At 38.6% G+C, this 20,164-nt stretch overlaps 1 protein-coding gene across 10 annotated transcripts in view; it reads right to left on the bottom strand.

Annotated features, from left to right (window-relative positions):
- ZMYM2 (zinc finger MYM-type containing 2) overlaps positions 1-20,164 on the bottom strand; it is a 130,455-nt gene that overhangs the window by 15,673 nt on the left and 94,618 nt on the right. For all 10 annotated transcript variants that reach the window (XM_036251102.1, XM_036251103.1, XM_036251099.1 and 7 more), the window contains 5 exons: positions 18,568-18,739; positions 16,914-17,039; positions 15,413-15,507; positions 13,361-13,529; positions 12,715-12,866 (listed from right to left, as the gene is read on the bottom strand). In XM_036251102.1, coding sequence (XP_036106995.1) covers positions 12,715-12,866; positions 13,361-13,529; positions 15,413-15,507; positions 16,914-17,039; positions 18,568-18,739 — 714 coding nt within the window. The remainder of the gene's footprint in view (positions 1-12,714; positions 12,867-13,360; positions 13,530-15,412; positions 15,508-16,913; positions 17,040-18,567; positions 18,740-20,164) is intronic.

Below are 20,164 nucleotides of genomic sequence, written 5' to 3'. Positions count from 1 at the left end.
TAGGCTGAAGATACCCTACTCAATAACTGGTGTTGGGAGAATTGGACAGATACGTGCATAAAAATAAAATTAGGCTGCCAACTTACACCACACACAAGAATACACTCAATATAAATTAAAGACTTAAATGTTGGTCTTGAAGCCATAGAAATCTTAGAAGAAAACAGGCAGTAAAATCTAGAACATTTCTTGTGGCAATATTTTTTCTGACATATCTCTTCATGCAAGGGATACAAAAAAATAAAAATGAACAAATGAGACTACATCAAACTAAGTTTTTGCACAGCACAGAAAACCATCGACAAAATGAAAAGACAATCCACTGAATGGGAGAACATACTTGCGGATACATACGAAAAGGGATTAGTATCCAAAATGTATAAAGAACTTATAAAACTCAACACAAAAAAAATCAAAACAAAACAATCCAATTACAAAATGGGTAAAGGACCTAAATAGACACACATCTCTATGACATTCAGATGGCCAACTGATGTGAAAAGATGTTCAACATCACCAATCATCAGAGAAATGCAAATTAAAACCACAATGAGGTACCAATTGACACACATTAGAATGGCTCTCATCAATAAAACAAACAAGTGTTGGTGAGCATGTGGAGAAAAGAGAACCCTCATGCATTGTTGGTGGGAATGCAGATTGGTGCGGCCACTGTGGAAAACAGTATGGAGTTTCCTCAGAAAATACCCAAAGATTCCACTTCTGGGAATATATCTGAAGAAACCCAAAACACTGATTCGAAAGAATATATGCACCCCTATGTTCACTGCAGCATTATTTACAATAGCCAAGTTTTGGAAGTAGTCCAAGTGCCCTTCAGTAGATGAGTTGATAAAAAAGCTGTGGTAGCCTAACTGGTGTGGCTCAGTGGATTGAGCATCATCCCATGGACTGACAGGTCTCAATTCGATTCCCAGTCAGGGTACATGCCCGGGTTGTGGGCTCAATCCCCAGGGGTGGGGTGGAGGGGGTGTAGGAGGCAGTTAATCAATATTTCTACCTCTCTCTCCCTTCCTTCTCTCTAAAAAAATAAATAAAAACATTAAAAAAACAACAACTCATAGACAAAGACAATATGGTGAAAAGGGGGTAGGAGGAGGTAGAAGAGAGTTAAGGTGAAGGAAATGGTGAAGGAAAGAGACTTGACTTTGAGTGGTGAATATACAATACAGATAATGTATTACAGAATTGTATACCTAAAAAGTATGTAATTTTATTAACCAATGTCACTCCAGTAAGTTCAATAAAAACATTTAAAAATAAATTTAAATGGCTACTCTTTAAAACGTTACATTTAAAAATGATTACCAAAAAAAATACCTTAAATAACAATGCACACGCACAATAAAAAACAGTAGAGAAGAATCGAAGATGATGGCGGAATAGGTGAAAGCGACACTTCCTCCTGGCACCGAAACAAAGTTACAACTAAAATTTAGAGCAATTAACTTGAATTAACAATAAAAGGACACCTGTATAGGAGTATTATATCCAAGGGTTGAAAAAAAGAGCTACACAGAGACTGGTAAGAAAAGCAGAGACAAGGAAAGGGCTCATCCCTGCACCCAAGGGCAGCAGCTGTGAAGCCCAAGAAATACTGTGGCTGAAAAAGGCCCCAAGAGGAAAGTGGGGTCTCAATTTCACACTGGCACCCTCAAACCCAGAACACTAGGGCCAGGAAGAAGAGCCTGCATAACATTTGGCAGCAAAAATCAGCAGGGACTTTGTCCACTGGAAAGAGGAGGGGCTCAGCTTAAATCCCAGGTGATTTCTCCTTACAGCTAATGCACAAGGACTCACTCTAGGGCACTCACCTGGGGCTCTGGTAGAGGGAAAGAGACTCAGGGCATAAGAAAGCTATATAAGGAGAAGATCTGTGTGGCATAATGCTGAAGATTGGTAAGGCAGGCTTTTAAGGTCCCAGTCCTGAGCCAACATCCCACATCACCCTCTGTCACCATCTCCCATGGTCCAGCACTTCTATTCTTACAGCTGTAAAAAGTGCACTAACCATGTCCTCTAAATACTGGCAACACCACCCTGCCAAGCTTGAGTCCAGCATAAAGGACTACTGGTTGTGGACAAAAGGGATCTGAGATGCACTTTTCTTCTAGAGAAACTACAGACATTCTCAAACGAAGATTGAACTGAAGTGGTTTGGAAACAAGAGCCAATCTTTCCCCCTCCCAAGGGTTAGGCAGGCTATCCTATCCCCAACAGAAGGCATCCTGGTCAGGGCCTCAGGCAGCAGGCAGCTGCAGAGCTACGGGGAGGTGTGCACTTTCAAGCCTCCCTTCAGGATGTCTGGTGGGCACTGCTCAGCTAGGAGAGTGGCTAACTCTGCTTCCAAGCACCAAGGGCCTGTGCCACCTCCAACAAAGGGCTGTATAGATTTTATTCCCAAAATCTGCTGCCACCACCAGCCAAGCACAGTCCCACAGGGGGAAGGAAGTGCAACTCAGAACTAGGACATTTGGAGCCACCACCTCAGAGGCCTCCATTAGGGCCTCTTGCAGTAAGCTGCAGAGACACAAGATAGCCACAAGCTCTCTACCCTCTCAAGGACCAGCACCACCCCAAATGGAGGGGGCAGTCTTGATCTATTCCTCCAAGCTCCACCCGCACTTTCCTGCAGATGCAGCCTCTCAGGTAAAGGGGTCAGAATTCAGACCTGAGAAATCTGGCAGGACCACCTTGCAGCGCCCCACATCAGGAGCTCTGGTAGGGCACCAATGAGCCAGAAGGAGAGTGGCTAGCTCCTTCCTGAGGACCAAGGGCCTATATGACACCCAAAACAAAGGGCTGCCAGGACTTGCACTCCCAAAATGCCCTGGCACTGCCTGCCAAGTGCAGAACTGGGACATTTGGAGCTCCCCCTCCATCAAGACCTCTGATAGTGAGCTGCAGAGATAGAAGGGGGCACCCAGCATCTATCTATTCCTCCAAGCCCACCTGCACCTTCCTTCAGGTGCAGCCTTGCAGGGTAAAGGGGTCATAACTCAGAACTGGGAAATTTGGCACAACCCCTTGGAGCCTCCCTTCAGGAGCAGTCAAGTGCCGCTGAGCTACAAGGCGAGCAACTAGCTCCCTTCCTTAGGGCCAAGGAACTGTGCATCCCCAACAAAGGACTGCCTGGATTTGCACTCCCCCAATCTGCTGCTACCACCTGCCAAGCAGAGTTCCAAACGGGCAAAGAAGTACAAATCAGAACTAGGCCATTTGGAGCCACCCCCTTGGTAGTCTCCATCAGGACCTCTGGCAGTGAGCTGCAGAAATAGAAGTGGGTGAGCAGCTTCTTCACTCCCAAGGGCCAAAGCCACCCCAAGTGGAGGGGGCAGCCTTGATTTATTCCTCCAAGCACCACCTGCACTTTCATGCAGGTTCAGCCTCACAGGGGACAGGGGACACAACTCAGAACTGGGACATCTGGAGCAACCCCCTCAGAGCCTGCCTTTAGGAGCTCTGGCGTGATGACGCCAAGCTAGAAGGCAAGCACCTACCTCCCCTGTAGAAGGCTGAGGAATCGGGCCACCTCAATAATAGGGTGGATTGGATTTGCATTCCCAGATCCTGCTGGCCCCATCCTGCTAAACTCATATCCTGTGAGGAAAGGAGGTGCAACTCAGAGCTTGGACATTGGATGTGACTCACTCGAAGCCCTCATAGACACTGCAGAGATAAAAGGAGGTGAACAGCTTTCTCTCCTCCCAAGGGTCAACACCACCCCAAGCAAAGGGGGCAGCCTTGATCTGTTCCTCCAAGCCCTGTCCAAACCTTCCTAGAGGTACAGCACACAGAAGAAAGGGGAAACAACTCAGAACTGGGTGTGACCCCCTCAGAGACTCTCTTCAGAGTTTCAGGCAGGGCACCGTGGACCAAGAAGGCAAGCAGCTAGCTCCCCTCTCGAGGGCCAAGGGCAGTGCCAACCCTTAAATTTAATTTGTATTAAAAAATCCTGGGGGTGCCATCTTGCTAAATTCATTTCCGCGGTGCAAAAATTGATCCTGTCCATAAGTGGGCCAACACCAATCAGCTACTAATTATAATAAGAGGGCTGACCTAACCCACACAAGGACATTACTAGAGCATTCAGCTCAAGAGATCAAGGAAATTGCATCACCGAGTTCCACAGGATACTTACTATATAAAGCCATCTCACAGAGACTAGGGGTCATAGTAGTACTATCTAACACATCGAAACAAATACAAAGAGACAGATAAAATGGGGAGACAAAAAAAAACCACCAAATGAAAGAAAAGGAAAACCATCCAGAAAAATAACTAAATGAAATAGAAGCAAGCAATTTTTCAGACACAGAGTTCAAAATAATTTTTGCAAGGATGTTCAAACAACTTAGTGAGAACTACAAGGAACTTACTGAGAACTACAATGACCTTAGTAAGAAATACGTTAACATGACAAAGCACATAGAAACTATGAATAAAAACTAGTTGCAAATGAAGAATACCATAACTGACATCAAGAATATACTGGCTAAGGAATTTAAAGTAAGCTGGACAAAGCAGAAGATGAAATCAGCAATCTGGAAGACAAGGTAGGGGAAAAAAAAACAAAAAAGCAACAAAAACAAAATTATAAAGAACAAGGATTTCAGAAACTCTGCTACAACATGAAATGTAACAACATCCACATCATAGGGGTACCAGAAGATGATAGTAAGCAACAGACAGAGAACCTGTTTGAAGAAATAATCACAGAAAATTTCCTGACCTGGTGGGGACAGAGAGTCCGAGTCAAGATGAACACAAAGAGAACCTGCAAAGACACATCATAATTAAAATGGCCAAGGCTAAAGACAAAAAGAGAATCTTAAAGGCAGCAAAAGAGAGACAGTGAGTTATCAACAAGGGAGGCCCCATAAGACTGTCAGTGGATTTCTCAATGGAAACACTTCAGGCCGGAAGGGATTGGCAAGAAGTATTCAAAGCAATGAAAAGCAACCTGGCCAGTATTGCTCAGCGGTTAAAGCACCGGCCCGTGAACCAGAGAGTCCTGGGTTCAGTTCCCACTAAGGGCACGTTGCAATTTGTCCCTGGCCTTGGTTGGGATCGTGAGAGTGGCAACCAGTCGGTGTGTCTCTGTCACGTCAATGTTTCTCTCTCTCTCTTCCTCCCTCTCTATCTGAAGATAAATGCAAAGTAATGAAAAGCAAGAACCTGAACCAAGTCTGCTCTCATGGCAAGACTATCACTTACAATTGAAGGTGAGCCCAGCTGGTGTGGCTCAGTGGTTGGGTGCCAACCCATGCACCAGGAGGTCACCAGTTCAATTCCCAGTCAGGGTACATGCCTAGGATGTGAGCTTGATCCCTAGTAGAAGGTGTGAAGTCAGCCAATCAATGTTTTTCTCTCATGGATGTTTCAATCTCTCTCCCCCTCTCCCTTCCTCTCTTTAAAATCAACAAAAACATGTTTTTAAATTGAAGGTGAAACAAAGAGTTTCACAAACAAAAGAAGGCTAACAGGGTTCAATACCACAAAACCAGCACTGCAAGAAATGCTATAGAAACTGCTATAAGAAGAAATATAGAAAGGAAGGAACATAGGCAAAAATTTTTAAGTGGCGTTAAATGAGTATATATCAATAATATACTTAAATGGAAATGGATTCAATGCACCCATCAAAAGACATGGGGTAGATGAATGGAAAAGGAAACATGACCCATATATATGCTGTCTTCAAAAGACCCACCTCAGAACAAAAAGACTCACACAGGATGAAAGTGAAGGGATGGAAAAAAAGATTCCATGCAAAGGAAAAAAAAAAAAAAACTGGGGTAGCAGTACTCATATCTGACAAAACAGACATAAAAATGAAGGCCATAACAAGAGACAAAGAAGATCACTATATAATACTAAAAGGATCAATCCAAGAAAAGAATACTGTATAGCCCTCACAAACATGTATATACCCAATATAGGAGGAGTAGCTAAATATATAGAAAAACTCTTGTTGGACTTTAAGGGTGAGATCAATACAGTCATAGTAAGGTTATTTAACAACCCACTGTCATCAATGGATAGACCTTCTGGACAAAAAGTTAACAACGAAAGAGAGACCTTAAAAGACATGCTAGTGTCAAACCCTGCAAAAAGAGGTTGCTGGTTCAATTCCTGGTCAGGGCACATGCTCAGGCTGTGGGCCAATTGATGTTCTCTCTCATCAATGTTTCTATCTCTCCCCTCCCTCTCTTTCTCTCAAATCAATAAAGAAAAGAAAAATGACACAATAGATGAAATGAATTTAATTATTATTTACAGAACATTTCATGCCAAAGCAGAATAGACATTCTTCTCAAACACACATGGAACATTCTCAAAGATAGACCACATCTTAGGACATAAAACAAGTCTCTACAAGTTCAAGAAGACTGAAATCATATCAAGCATCTTCTCAGATCACAATGACATAAAAGCAAAAATGAAACACAACGAAAAAAAAATTTAAAAAACCCCAAAACATTCAAACACATGGAGGCTAAAAAACATGTTATTAAACAATTAATGGGTTACCAAGATCAAGAAAGAAAGAAAAACTTTCCTGGAAACAAATGAAAACAAACACAATACCCCAAATCAATGGGATACAGCAAAAGCAATTCTGAGAAGATCATAGCATTACAACCTACCTCAACAAACATGAAAAAGCTCTAAGAAACTAACACTACAACTAGAACAATTAGAAAGAAAACAGCAAGAAAAGCCCAAAGTAAGTAGAAGAAAATAATAAAGATCAAAAAGGAAAAAAATGACAGACTAAAAAAGAATACAAAAAGCAATAAAACCAAGAAGAGCTGGTTCTCTGAAAACACAAACAAGATTGATGACCTTTAGCCAGACACACATCAAAGAACTAAGTGAGGATCTCAAAAGCATAAAAAGGGATCATTCAGAAATGAAGGATGCACTAACTGAAATAAGAATAATTTACAGGGGATCAATAGCAGAGTAGGTGAGGCCAAGAAGCAAACCATCAAATTGGAATATAAGGAAGCAGAACACACCCAATCAGAACAAAGAATCCAAAAAAAAAAAAAAGAGGATAGTGTAAGGAGCCTCTGGGACAACTTCAAATGTACCCACATCTGCACCATGGGGATACCAGAAGAAGAGAGCAAGAAATGAAAAAATGACAGAAAACTTCTCTAACTTGGTGAAGGAAACAGACATGAATTCAAGTCCAGGAAGCACAGCAAGTCCCAAATAAGATGAACTCAAAGAGGCCCACACCAAAACACATAATAACCAAAATGCAAAAGGTTAAAGACAAAGAGAGAGTCTTAAAAACAGCAAGAGAAAAACAATCAGTTACCTACAAGAAGCTCCCATAAGACTGTCAGTAGTTTTCCAAAAAAAAAAAAAAAATTTTGTAAGACAGAAGGAAGTGACAAGAAATATTCAAAGTGATGAAAATCAAGAACCTACAACCAAGATTACTCTATCCTGCAATGCTATCATTTAGAATCGACTGACATATAAAGAGTTTCACAGACAAGAAAAAGCTAAAGGAATTCATCACCACCAAACCAGTATTATATGAAATGTTGAAGGGTCTTCTTGAAGAAAATAAAAAATATAAACAATAAAATAGCAATAAATTCACAGCTATCAACAATTGAATCTACAAACAAAATGAACAAGCAGAACAGAAACAGACTCAGAGATACAGAGAACTTTTTGTTGGTTGCCAGATGGGAAGGGGTTGAGTGGATGGGCAGAACAGGAAAAGAGATTAAGAAGTACAAACTGATTGTTAGACTGATGAACCTCAAAAGGAAGGGGCAAGCAGGGTTGAAGAGATAAAGAACTATATACATAACAATGGACACAGAAAATAGTGTGGGGAAGGCAGGAGTGGGAGCAGAGAGGAGGGAGTCAATGAGGGTAGCAGGGGGATAGCTATAATTTCAACAGTAAAGTAAAAAATAAAAATAAAAAATGACACCCATACTGGAAAGGAGGAAGTATAACCATCACTATTTGCAGATGATATAATTTTGTACACAGAAAACCTTACATACTCTACCAAAATACTATTAGATTTAATAAATGAAATCGGCCAAATAGCAGGATACAAAATTAACATCAGAAAATCAACAGCATTTTCACACACCAATAATGAACTCCGAGAAAGAGAAACTAAAAAGACACAGTTCCATTTACCATTGCAAGAAAAATATAAGATAGCTAGAAAGAAACTTAACCAAGGCAGTAAAACACCTGTACTGGGAAAACTACAGGACACTGAAAAAAGAAATAGAGCAAAATACAAACAAGTGGAAGAAGGTACCATGTTCATGGATTAAAAGAATTAACATATTACAAGGTCCATACTAGCCCTGGCCAGTTTGGTTTAGGGTTAGAGTGTCGGCCCGCAGACCAAGAGTCCGGGTTTGGTTCCCATTAAGGGCATGTACCCTGGTTGCAGTTTGTTCCCGGCCCCGGTTGGGGTCATGTCGGTGGCAACCACTCAATGTATCTCTCTCACATTGATATTTCTCTCTCTCTCTCTCTTCCTCTCTTTCTCCCTCCTGTTCTGTCTGAAGATAAATGCAAAAGTGTCCTCAAGTGAGGATAAAAAATAAAATATCCATACTACCCAAAGTAATCTGTAGTTTCAATGCAATTCCTACTAAAATACCAAAAGTACATTTCACATTCTAGAACAAATATTTTAAAAATTTATATGGAACCAAAAATAGCTTCAGCAATCTTGAGAAAGAAGAACAAAGTTGGAGGGATCACAATACTGGAATTAGCTGGGCCAGTGTGGCTCAGTGGAATGAGCATTGTCCCATGGACTGAGAGGTCCCAGTTCAATTCCTGGTCAGGGCACATGCCCACATTGTGGGATTGAGCCCTGGTGGGGGGTGTGCAGGAGGCAGCCAATGGATGTCTCTCTCTCACATTGATGTTTCTATCTCTATCTCTAAAAAATCAATAAATACATATTTAAGAAACACAATACCGGATAACAAACTATAGTACAAAGCCACTGTAACAAAAAAAAGCCTGGTACTGGCATAAGAATGGCATATAGGTCAATGGAACAGAACAACCCCAGAAATCTACCCACACCATTATGGTCAATTAATATTTTTTACAATGGATGTAAGGGCATAAATGCAGTAAAGACAGTCTCTTTCCCCTGACCAGTGTGACTAAGCGATTAGAGCGTCAGCCCATAGGACAAAGGGTCTCAGGTTCGATTCCTGGTCAAAGGCATGCCTGGGTTGCAGGTTCAATCCCTGGCCCCAGTCAGGGTCATGCAGGAGGCAACTAATCGATGTGTCTCTCTCACACTGATGTTTCTCTCTCTGCCTCCCTTCCATCCTATTTAAAAATCAATGAAAGCCCTGGCCGGTTTGGCTCAGCGGTTAGAGCGTCGGCCTGCGGTCCAGAGAGACCCGGGTTCAGTTCCTGCTAAGGGCACGTACCTCGGTTACAGTTTGTCCCCGGCCCTGGTTGGTCGTGCCGGTGGCAGCCACTCGATGTGTTCCTTTCACATCGATGTTTCTCTCTCTCTCTGTTCCTCTCTCTCCCTCCCACTCTACCTGAACAAAAAATGGAAAAATGTCCTCGGGTGAGGATACAAAAATAAATAAATAAATAAATAAATAAATAAATAAATAAATAAATAAAAATCGATGAAAAAAATATCCTCAGGTGAGGATTAACCACACACACAAAAAAGACAATCTCTTCAATAAATGGTGTTAGGAAAATTGGACGGGTATATGCAAAATAAACAACAACAACAAAAAAACAGTAACTAAAGATCACCAATGTACTCCGCACATAAGAATAAACTAAAATGGATAAAATACTTAAATGTAAGTCATGAAACCATAAAAATCCTAAAAGAAAACATAGGCAGCAAAATCTCAAATATCTCAAGTAGCAGAATTTTTGCCAATATATCTCCTAGGGTAAGAAAAACAAAGGAAAAATAAACAAATGTGACTACGTTAAACTAAAAAGCTTCTGTACAGCAAAAGAAACCAGCATCAAAATGCAAAGGGAACCCACAGTATGGGAGAGCATATTTACCAATGATATATCTCATAAGGGCTTAACGTCCAAAATATATGAAGAACCCACAGAACTCAACAAAAGGAAGACAAACAACTCAACAAAAGGAAGACAAACAATTCAATTAAAAAATGGGCAAAAAAACCTGACTAGACACTTCTCCAAAGAGGATATACAGGTGGACAATAGACATATGAAAAAATGCTCAATGTCACTCATTATCAGAGAGATATAAATTAAAACCACAATTAGGTTATCACCTCACACCTCCCAGAATGGCCACCATGAATAAATCAACAAACAACAAGTGATGAGAAGTATGTGGAGAAAAGGGGACTCTAGTACACTGCTGGGAGGAATGCAGACTAGTGTCGCCACTATGGAAAACAATATGCAGTTTTCTCAAAAAATTTAAAAATGGAACTGCCATTTGACCCAGCGATCGCACTTTTGGGAACATATCCTAAGAATCGCCAATCATAAAGCACATATGTACCCTATGTTCATAGCAGCACTATTTATAACAGCTAAGATGTGGAAACAGCCAAAGTGCCCACCAGTAGATGAGAGGATAAAAAAACTGTGGTACATTTACACAATGGAATATTATGCGGCTATAAAAGAAGGATCTCTTACCCTTTGAGACAGAATGGATAGACCTGGGTGAAATAAGCAAGACAGAGAAAGACAAATATCACATAATCTCACTTATATGTGAATTCTAAGGAACCAAATAAACTAAAGAACAAAATAGATCCACAGACATGGAAGCATTGGACAGACTGACAAACCTCAGAGGGAAGGTGGTTAGAGATTAATCAAATATATGCATAGCCCATGGACACTGACAAGAGACAAGTGAAGGCCTGGGGTGGGGTGGGAGCCGGGTCGAGGGGGTAAAGAAGAGAAAAATAGGGGACATCTGTAATACTCTCAACAAAATAAAAAATTTTTAATTACAGTTAAAAAAAAAAAAAAAAAAAAAAACAGCAGTAGAAAACTGAATATATAGGTCTATTATGTAATGGTCACGACAATTATCCAGGCCAGTGCGTGCAGACTATGTGGACATCATAGCACAGACCCAAAGGAGTAATACCCAACTCCTGTTTGTTCCCAAGAGGAATTATATGTAATAAATGACTTGTTCTGACTTCAGAGAACTGAGATACTTTCACCTACACTGGTCTATTTACAAATGCTATTCCTATTCTTTTTTACTACAAAATATTATAAAAGAGGAAAGAAAAACACATATACCAGTCTAAATCCCTATGCCACTGAGGCCAGATATGTTTTATAATTCATATTTTTGGGGGATTTTTACAGACAAAACACAGGGCATGTACATAATTATACAATATTCCTACAGTAGTCTAGGAAAGCACCCTGTACTTGCTGAGAAACATTAACAATTCTACAGTGAATTCTACAACAGAGTATTTTTTTAAAGTATAATAAAAACAACAGCATCACAACTCTTTGAGTTAGGTTTTACTGTCAAAGGAGTTTCTATGAAAATCTTGGTTCTCAGGTTTAGGGATTTTGGAATGGTGAACCTAGTATTGCCATATAAACATGAGGCTCGAAGTACATGTAAACCTATCAAAAAAAGAATAAGAAGAAACAAAACCTACTCTATTTCTTTTAGAGTGCTACTGCAAAATATGTAATGGCCTTTGAGCACACGGTAATGTACAGCTATACTTCCCCATACCGCTTACATAATTCTTGGGCAAATTTCTATCCCGAAGAGAATGGAAGTTAAATGCAAATTAAGACAATTCTAGTTTTCTTCTGTATCTTATTTCAGCGTAACATTAAATTTTAGGCCTATAAACAAAACCCTGTGTAAGATCTCTTTCCATTATTTACCACATTTAAAACACACAGAATGTGAAGTAAGGATCCTTTCTGACCTCTGGACTTAAACTTATACAATTTATTCAGAACCAGAAGTTAATGCCTACATATGATCTTCATGTGTACTATGGAAAATAGACATACTCCAGATTCACAGATAGGCAGATGAAGCTGATCTAAAACCCCAAAAAATGATCTCACTCTGTAAGATGATTCCAAAGAACTAATGAGTAGTTATACCATTTAACATGTTAGAAACACGTAAGAAGTGTATATACTGAAATAAAGTGACTATGTGGAGAAGGCAGACACTTTCTGTACACAATTATATCAGTGAATCTATGCATCATGTCTCAGAGTGTTTATTCATTTACATGGGACTCTAAGAAGGGAACAATGTCATCTTAATTATCATATGTATGGTAACAAACATACAACTTTGTCAGGCTTATTACAGAAGATACAGGACTTTTGAATGGCCTGTTGTTTTTGGTTTTGGTACACAATCTGGAGAATTTGATAAGTTTTAGTAACATGTGATGTCACATTAAAGCAGAAACATCTATATACAAAGAAGCTCAGAAAAATCCTTTATAGTATCTTAGTATTTTTAATAGATTACATTTCTTTTTTGTCTCTCTTGGTAAAGCAATGAATCATCATGTTCCATAAAGGTATCTTTACTATTCTTGAAGCGTAACATTATTTTGTACAAGAACTACCACAATAACCTTTCTTATTAACATTATATTCAAAAGTAGCCAACAAATGACTAACCTCTTGTATCCCAAGGCAAAGATAATAGATGCTATCAGGTGCATAACTCTCTCCATTTGGCCGACGGATCTCATTGACAAAATGGGCTAGCCCATAGTTAAGCTCAGCCGTGGTGTGAGACAGCAGATCCTCTTTTAACTTGACTGATTTAGCTAAAAAGAAAAAATTAGTAATTGCTATTATTTACTGTCTTAAGATTAAAAAACTCCCAGAAATTAATTTATTCTTTTGTGTGTGTTGTTTTTTGTGTTTTTTTTTATCCTCACCAGAGGACATTTTTCGATATTTTGTTCAGAAAGAGTGAGAGGGAGGGAGAGAGAGAAACACTGACGTGAAAGAGAAACATTGAGTGGTTGCCACCCACACGACCCACACGACCCACACGACCCAACCAGGGCCGGGGACAAACTACAACTGAGGTACGTGCCCTTAGCGGGAACCGAACCCTGGTCTCTCTGGACCACAGGCTGACGCTCTAACCGCTGAGCCAAACCGGCCAGGGCAAAATTAATTTATTCTATGTAAGAACTTAAAAGTACAAAAAAAAAAAAAAAAAGCTAGATTAATTTTTTTTAATTAAAGGTAGTTAATAACAAAAATCTTGCTTTTAAATAGGATGTAGATAAAACAAAATCAGAACACTTACGAGATTTTAGCTCATCTAATACCAGAAGATCTTCATCAAGTTGCCTAGTTTTGACCCAGTGTTTCCACGCGTTTACACCGTACGTGTATTTGAAAGGAAAGCTGCATTCCGAATTGTCAGAACTATCATCATGAGACTGGTATCCTGATACAGCTTTTCTCTTGGCTCCCTATTAGTAAAACACCACTGTAAATCTCCTTTTGAATGTCTATATTATTTCATGATTTATGTAAGCCATCAATCAAAAAATGCAAATTAAAGAGAAATATACTTATATGCTTATAATTGACTGGTATTCCTGAATCTGTGAATAGCTACCTATAATATGCCTTGAAATATCTCCAGGGATACCTTATTTCTACATAAACCGTTGTGTACAACAAAATTTTATTAACTTCTGCTGTGAGTCACTGATGAGGAAATACATGACATAATAAATAATCTGAAATAAAAGAATTATAAATATTAATTTAAGAGTAAATGAAGAACTTTTCAGTATTTCCACTGTATAAGGAATGGCTACTAAACTTATTTTAACCTTTTGTTGTTGTTGTTAATCCTCACCCAAGGATATTTTTGCATTAATTTTTAGATAGTATGGAAGGGAAGGAGAGAGAAAGAGAGACATTGATGTGAGAGACACACATTGATTGATTGCCTCCCACGTGACCCGAACTGAGGCCAGGGATCAAACCTGCAACCCAGGTACGTACCCTTGACCAGAAATCGAACCCACGACCCTTCAGTCTGAGGGCTGATGTTCTAACTTTTGAACAAATGGGCCAGGACATTTTCACTTTCTTGACAGCACTGTTTGCTATACAAAAGTTTAAATTTTGATATAATCCAATTCATCCTTTCCCCTTCTGTTCCTTGTGCTTGTTGGTGTTATAACTAAGAAACCCAAGGTAATGAAGATTGAGGCCTATGTTTTCTTCCAAGAGTTTTATAACCCATTTTGAATTAATTTTTGTGGTGTCAGGTAGGAAAACAACTTCATTCTACTGCAGGATACTCACTCCTTTTTGAGTTTCCTTCTTTTAGGGTAAATTTGTGAAAGTTGTCTTTCTTTATCTTTAGACCTCATTTTATGTTTGAAATCAGAAATAACGATGATATTTGAAACAATTACACCCATTAATATAATTAGATCTAGTCTACCTGAATCTATTAAAGTGTCTGAGATGTTCTCCTATGTGTTGACATGCTTACAAAATGAAACCATATACAGTGATACCTCGGTTCTCGAACGCCTCGGATTTCGACCAAATCGGTATTCGACCAGGAGATTCGAGAAACTTTTGTCTTGGAATCCGAACAAATATTTGGAACTCGAACTTCCGAGATGAGCCGAGTTGAGCCGAATGGCGTTCATTCGGCCCAGCGCGCCTTGCTTGCGTCATCAGTGTGAGTGCAGAGAGAGTCACGCTTTGTGGAGAGAGTCACGCTTTACACTGAATTTAACCCTTAGACATACTGTACACTTTTATTTCTTGTTGAGACTTATGTTTTTCTACATATTATATACAAATTAGGCCAGTAAATAGGCATTTTCTGGGGCTTGGAACGAATTAATCCAGTTTCCATTATTTCCTATTGGGTTTCATTGCTTCGGCTCTCGAACAATTTGGTTCTCGACCGTCCTCCTGGAACGAATTATGTTCGAGAACTGAGGTATCACTGTATAATCAACTATGTACATCAACCCCACTGATTAGTCTCTTCAAAAATAATGATGGAAAAAACGGTTCCCTAGAATAGTCCCAATTCATATCAAAGACTTGAATTTACTTGCAACTATGCCAACCTTTCATCAAGATAAAACTGAAAACAAAAACTGGCAATATTCACTCTTCTTCTATGAAGTTACAATTAAATCTGAGATATTTTTATTACCTATAAAGGAAGTAATAAAGGCTTTACCTCTTAAAATCTAGAAAACAAAATATCTTCCCATATTCACAGGCACAACTGAAGACCACTGTATCCTTACTCTATACCTGCAGAGATATTACTACACAGCAAATGCATAAAATACTATTAACTTAATACCTTTTTTTTAGATCGAGGTCTAGGCTGTTCCTCATATTCTTCTCCAAAAACAGGTGGTAGTAAAAATTCATTTTCCATATCAAGCTCCTCAGCAGCTGACAAGCAAATCGGAAGAATTTGTATTCCAAATGTAATAACAGAGGTTAATGTTACATAAATACAGCCAACAAAAACATAACTACAGAACGTAAACAGGCACCCGTATATGGGGACAACCTGCGCTGGGGTAGAGGGTAAATGATCTTCTGTACCTAGCACAGTCCATGAGTTCTGAAAAAACCTGTTCAGACTCATAAAAAACATGTAGAATAGCAACACAAAATTTACATGTAAATCTGTATCAGAAAAATTATTACAACCTGAAATTCAACTATAATATCTAATAGTTTCAGTACATATCTGCTTCAATCTATTAAATATTTTCTAAAACAGAAAGGGGACTCTAATACACTGCTGGTGGGAATACAGATTGGTGCAGCTACTATGGAAAACAATATGGAGTTACCTCAAAAAGTTAAAAATTGAATTACCATTTGACCCAGTGATCCCACTTCTAGGAATATACCCTAAGAAGCCTGAAACACCGTAGCAGCACTATTTACAATAGCTAAAATCTAGAAACAGCCCAAGTGTCCATCAGTAGACGAATGGATAAAAAAGCTCTGGTACATATACAGAATGGAATACTATGCAGTTGTAAGAAAGAAAGATCTCTCATCCTTTGAGACCACATGGAGGGACCTGGAGAGTATTATTCTAAGCGAAACAACCCAAGCAGAGAAAGACAAATATCACATGATCTCACTTATTAGTGGAATATAACGAACATAACAGTCTGAGGTACGGGGTGTACTACAGACATGGAAGTGGAGTACAGAGTGACAATCCTCAGAAGAGGGGTTGGGGGGAGAGATAAACCACAGAACTTATATGCATGTGTGCATGAACAATGGACATAGACAACAAAGCTGGGGACAGGGTCGGGGGGGTATCACTGGGGGAAAAAGGAGAAACATCTGTAACAAAAATAAATTAATTTAAAAAAATAAATATTTTCTAAGACAAAATGTTTTATGTTCTATTCAGTATATTTGCCATCAATAGATTAAGAAAAATAATGAAAATAGAACATTTCTTTTATAGCTAAAGACCTGAAAATATTTTACCCTTTGTAGGTCTACCTAATTTTCAAAAAGGTCTTAAAAAATACTATTGATATTTTGTTTAAAATTTTAAAAATACAGAAAAATTTAAAATTTTCTGTATCTTCAAAATTTTGTATAATGAATTACTTTAAGAATGTTTCTTTTTATGGCTCTAAAAAATTCAATCCTATGTGTTCATCAGAACTGTTCAGTTTTATTTGGGTAAAAAAGACAAGACAAATATAAATAGTAAAGGCAATGACATGAACACTAATTGCACAATGATCATAACCACAGTTATGACTCCATAACTAAATTCCATTCACATTAAAAGAATAAAACAGCATTTTCAGTACCTCTAGGAAAATCTATTTCTATATCCAAGTCTGGTTCATATGGTACATCAGGCATGCTGGACTGTGTCTCTGGGTCAGATTTCTTTAAGAGATCTGAACCAATTATGTCTGTCTCAATAATTACACCTGTAACCAATACATACTGTCATTAGAAATCAAAATAAAAAATTTCAATAGTACCTAAACCTGGCAAAAGAAAGTCAGTTAATTATAAATGCAAAACAAGAATACTTATATTAATGTCACAGAAGAAAAAGGTATATAGCTATATTGCAATTAACTACTGTAAACTTTATAATTATTAGATAACCATGAGTACACAAAAACTTTTAATCCTGTAAGTTTTTGACCACCCTTCTTCAAAACTTAATAGGCATGTTTGGCCATTAAAACATCTCTGATACCAGAGTACTTTTAAAAGCCATTTCTTGTTAAAAGTAAACTAATGAGGGTGGATAACTGTAATTTTCAACATTTTCCTTGACTTGTGGCCTAAGTTTCATGTCATTCAACATATGCTTATGTGCAATTGTCTTCTAATCAGTTGCTTTCAAACATTTCTCTATTGCATCCCTCAGGAAGAAATTGTTTTATCTAGTTCAGGATGGTGGTGAGACAGAAAGACCAATAAGCATTCGTGCACACACACACACACACACACACACACACACACAGGAAAAAAAGGTTTCACAAAACAATACTCTATGAGGAAGGAAATATATGCTGACTTTTTTTGTGTGTGTTCCACTTCATTCAAAAAACAAAATACTGAAAACATATTTTAAAACAAATGCCCGGCCAGTGTGGTTCAGAGGATTGAGCATTGTCCCATGGACTGAGAGGTCCTGGTTCAATTCCTGATCAGGGCACATGCCCAGGTTTCGCATTCGATCCCCAGTAGGGGATGTTTCTCTCTCTCTCTCCCTTCCTCTCTCTCTAAAAAAAAAAAAAAAAAAAGGCCAATAAACACATTTAAAAAAAAACCACTGGTTTCAACCCACTAAATTAATTTTACAACTCCCTAACAAAGTGCTTCAAAAATACTGTCACATTGTAAAATACATGTAATTCACAGTGTTTCTATTATACACTAAATGGATTTAGCTCATGGTTAAAACAGGACTCTGTTGTCACCAGAGGACTAAGGGGAGGAATAAATATTCTCTAAAAGACAGAATCATCCACAACATACTCATCATGCTGTACCATTTGGCAAACACTGCCCTAATGGAAGCTACAATAAATCCCAGTTTAGGCCAGGCAAATGACATTAGTACCATAGACAAAACAAAACTGGGGATAACTATCACAAAATAAATGTCTGGGTTATAATTAAAACCTACTACAAATTAGTTTTGTGTTAGAGCTAGTCTATTAAAACAAGAATAATTTTGAAATGATCCTACAAGTCAAATCCTATCACAATTTAAAAAGGGACTGTATAAATTTATTCTTGAAACTGGGCTTCACATAAGAGAGCACCTGGCTAGATATAGCTTGACACTCTTACCATAAAATACACTTTTGTTACAATGCTTTCCCCACTCCTGCACCAAGGACTAAAATACCCTGGAACATACTATAACAATTATAGCACTTAGTAAAAACCAACAACACACTCATCCACAAAGTGTAATAATACAGTGTAGCTCACTGTTGATGTTAGCAGCATTTGTTTTCCCCTCATCTTCAGTCATCATGTCTGTCATTGTGAGCAACTCGGTATCAAGGGGATCTGAAGAAACTTTGTTTTTTAGCTCCTCAGCTGTTGCAGGGCTCTTCTCACTGCTATCCACCCGGGCCGGCAGAAAAACAGGGACTGGCACCTAATTCACCAAAGTATTTATGTTAGGTTTGCTCAACATTAAGGTATTTTTCTAGCCCTGGCTGGTGTGGCTCAGTTGATTGAGCATCATCCCACACAACAGAAGGTCACCAGTTCAATTCCAGGTCAGAGTACAGGACCCAGTTGCTGGCTCGATCCCCAGCATGCAGGAGGCAGCCAATGGATATTTCTCACATTGAGGTTTCTCTCTCTCTCCCTCTCCCTTTTAAATCAATTAAAAATATGTATTTTTTAAAATATGGTATTCTTCTAAAGTAAAAATTATTCTGATACATGGTCTAGTTTATCACTCTATATTGGATAAAAGCTTTGGAAAGAACACAAATCAAAACTAAAATGTCAACTGTGACAAAGAAAAGTCAGAATACAAGCAGCTACGTTTTGAAACAAATTTTTTTTTTAAATGTCTGGCCAGTGTGGCTCAGTGGATTGAGCATCGACCCATGCACCAAGAGGTCACAGGTTTGATTCTCTGTCAGGGCATATGCCAGGGTTGTGGGCTCCATCTCCAGTAGGGGGAGTGCAGGAGGCAGTTGATGGATGTTTCTCTCTCAGTGATGTTGTTCTCTCTCTCTCCCCCCTTTCCTCTCTCTAAAAAAAAAAAAAAAAAATTCAAGAAAAATAATTTTTGAATTATCATCAACACATCATTCCATGCAGAGTTGGCATGAGATGAAATATGAAGTATATTTATCTGTGGCCTGTCTATCTGCCAAGTTTTGCGTTAAAATCTAAAGAAATACAGATGACTAGGAAGCACTCTTTACCCTCAAAGAATACAGAATACAGTTGAAAATATAAACCATATATAAACAAGCAACAGTGAGGCAATAATCATATAATAGTATTCTATGTAAACTACTACGGGAATCTAGAAGCTAGAACCAGATACTCTACTTGGAGAATAACAATGATTATAAGAAAAACATCTAAAATTTATTAAGCGCCACGCATTGAGTAATACAGACAGACTGATAGGGAGAGATGTAGGCACCCCTGATCCTCCGACCATGTGTATGTATATATGTTTTATGATGTGGTATATAAAATATTATGATATATGATGCAATCATAAGCACAGAGTAGCCACCTGGAAAAATCTCCATCAGTGTTCATATTCGGGGTCAGGTTAATAAATCTATATATATTTATTATATAAATATATAAAACTGATATATTATTTTTAAAAACTACCAGCGCCCTGGCTGGTTTGGCTCAGCAGTTAGAGCATCAGCCCACGGACCAAAGAGTTGCCAAGTTTGATTCCAGTCAAGGGCACATACCTCAGTTTTGGTTTGGTCCCTGATCCTGTGATAAATGGAAAAATATCTTCACATGAAGATTTAAAAAAAAAGATGAACATATACTCAATTTGACACAAAGCCATCACCGACAGAGATTCAAT

This window comes from Molossus molossus, unplaced genomic scaffold (assembly GCF_014108415.1).
Source record: "Molossus molossus isolate mMolMol1 unplaced genomic scaffold, mMolMol1.p scaffold_m16_p_10, whole genome shotgun sequence".
In the NCBI taxonomy this organism is placed as follows: Eukaryota; Metazoa; Chordata; class Mammalia; order Chiroptera; family Molossidae; genus Molossus; species Molossus molossus.
Note: the sequence above shows the minus strand (reverse complement) of the source record. Positions and strands in the feature narration are given on the sequence as shown.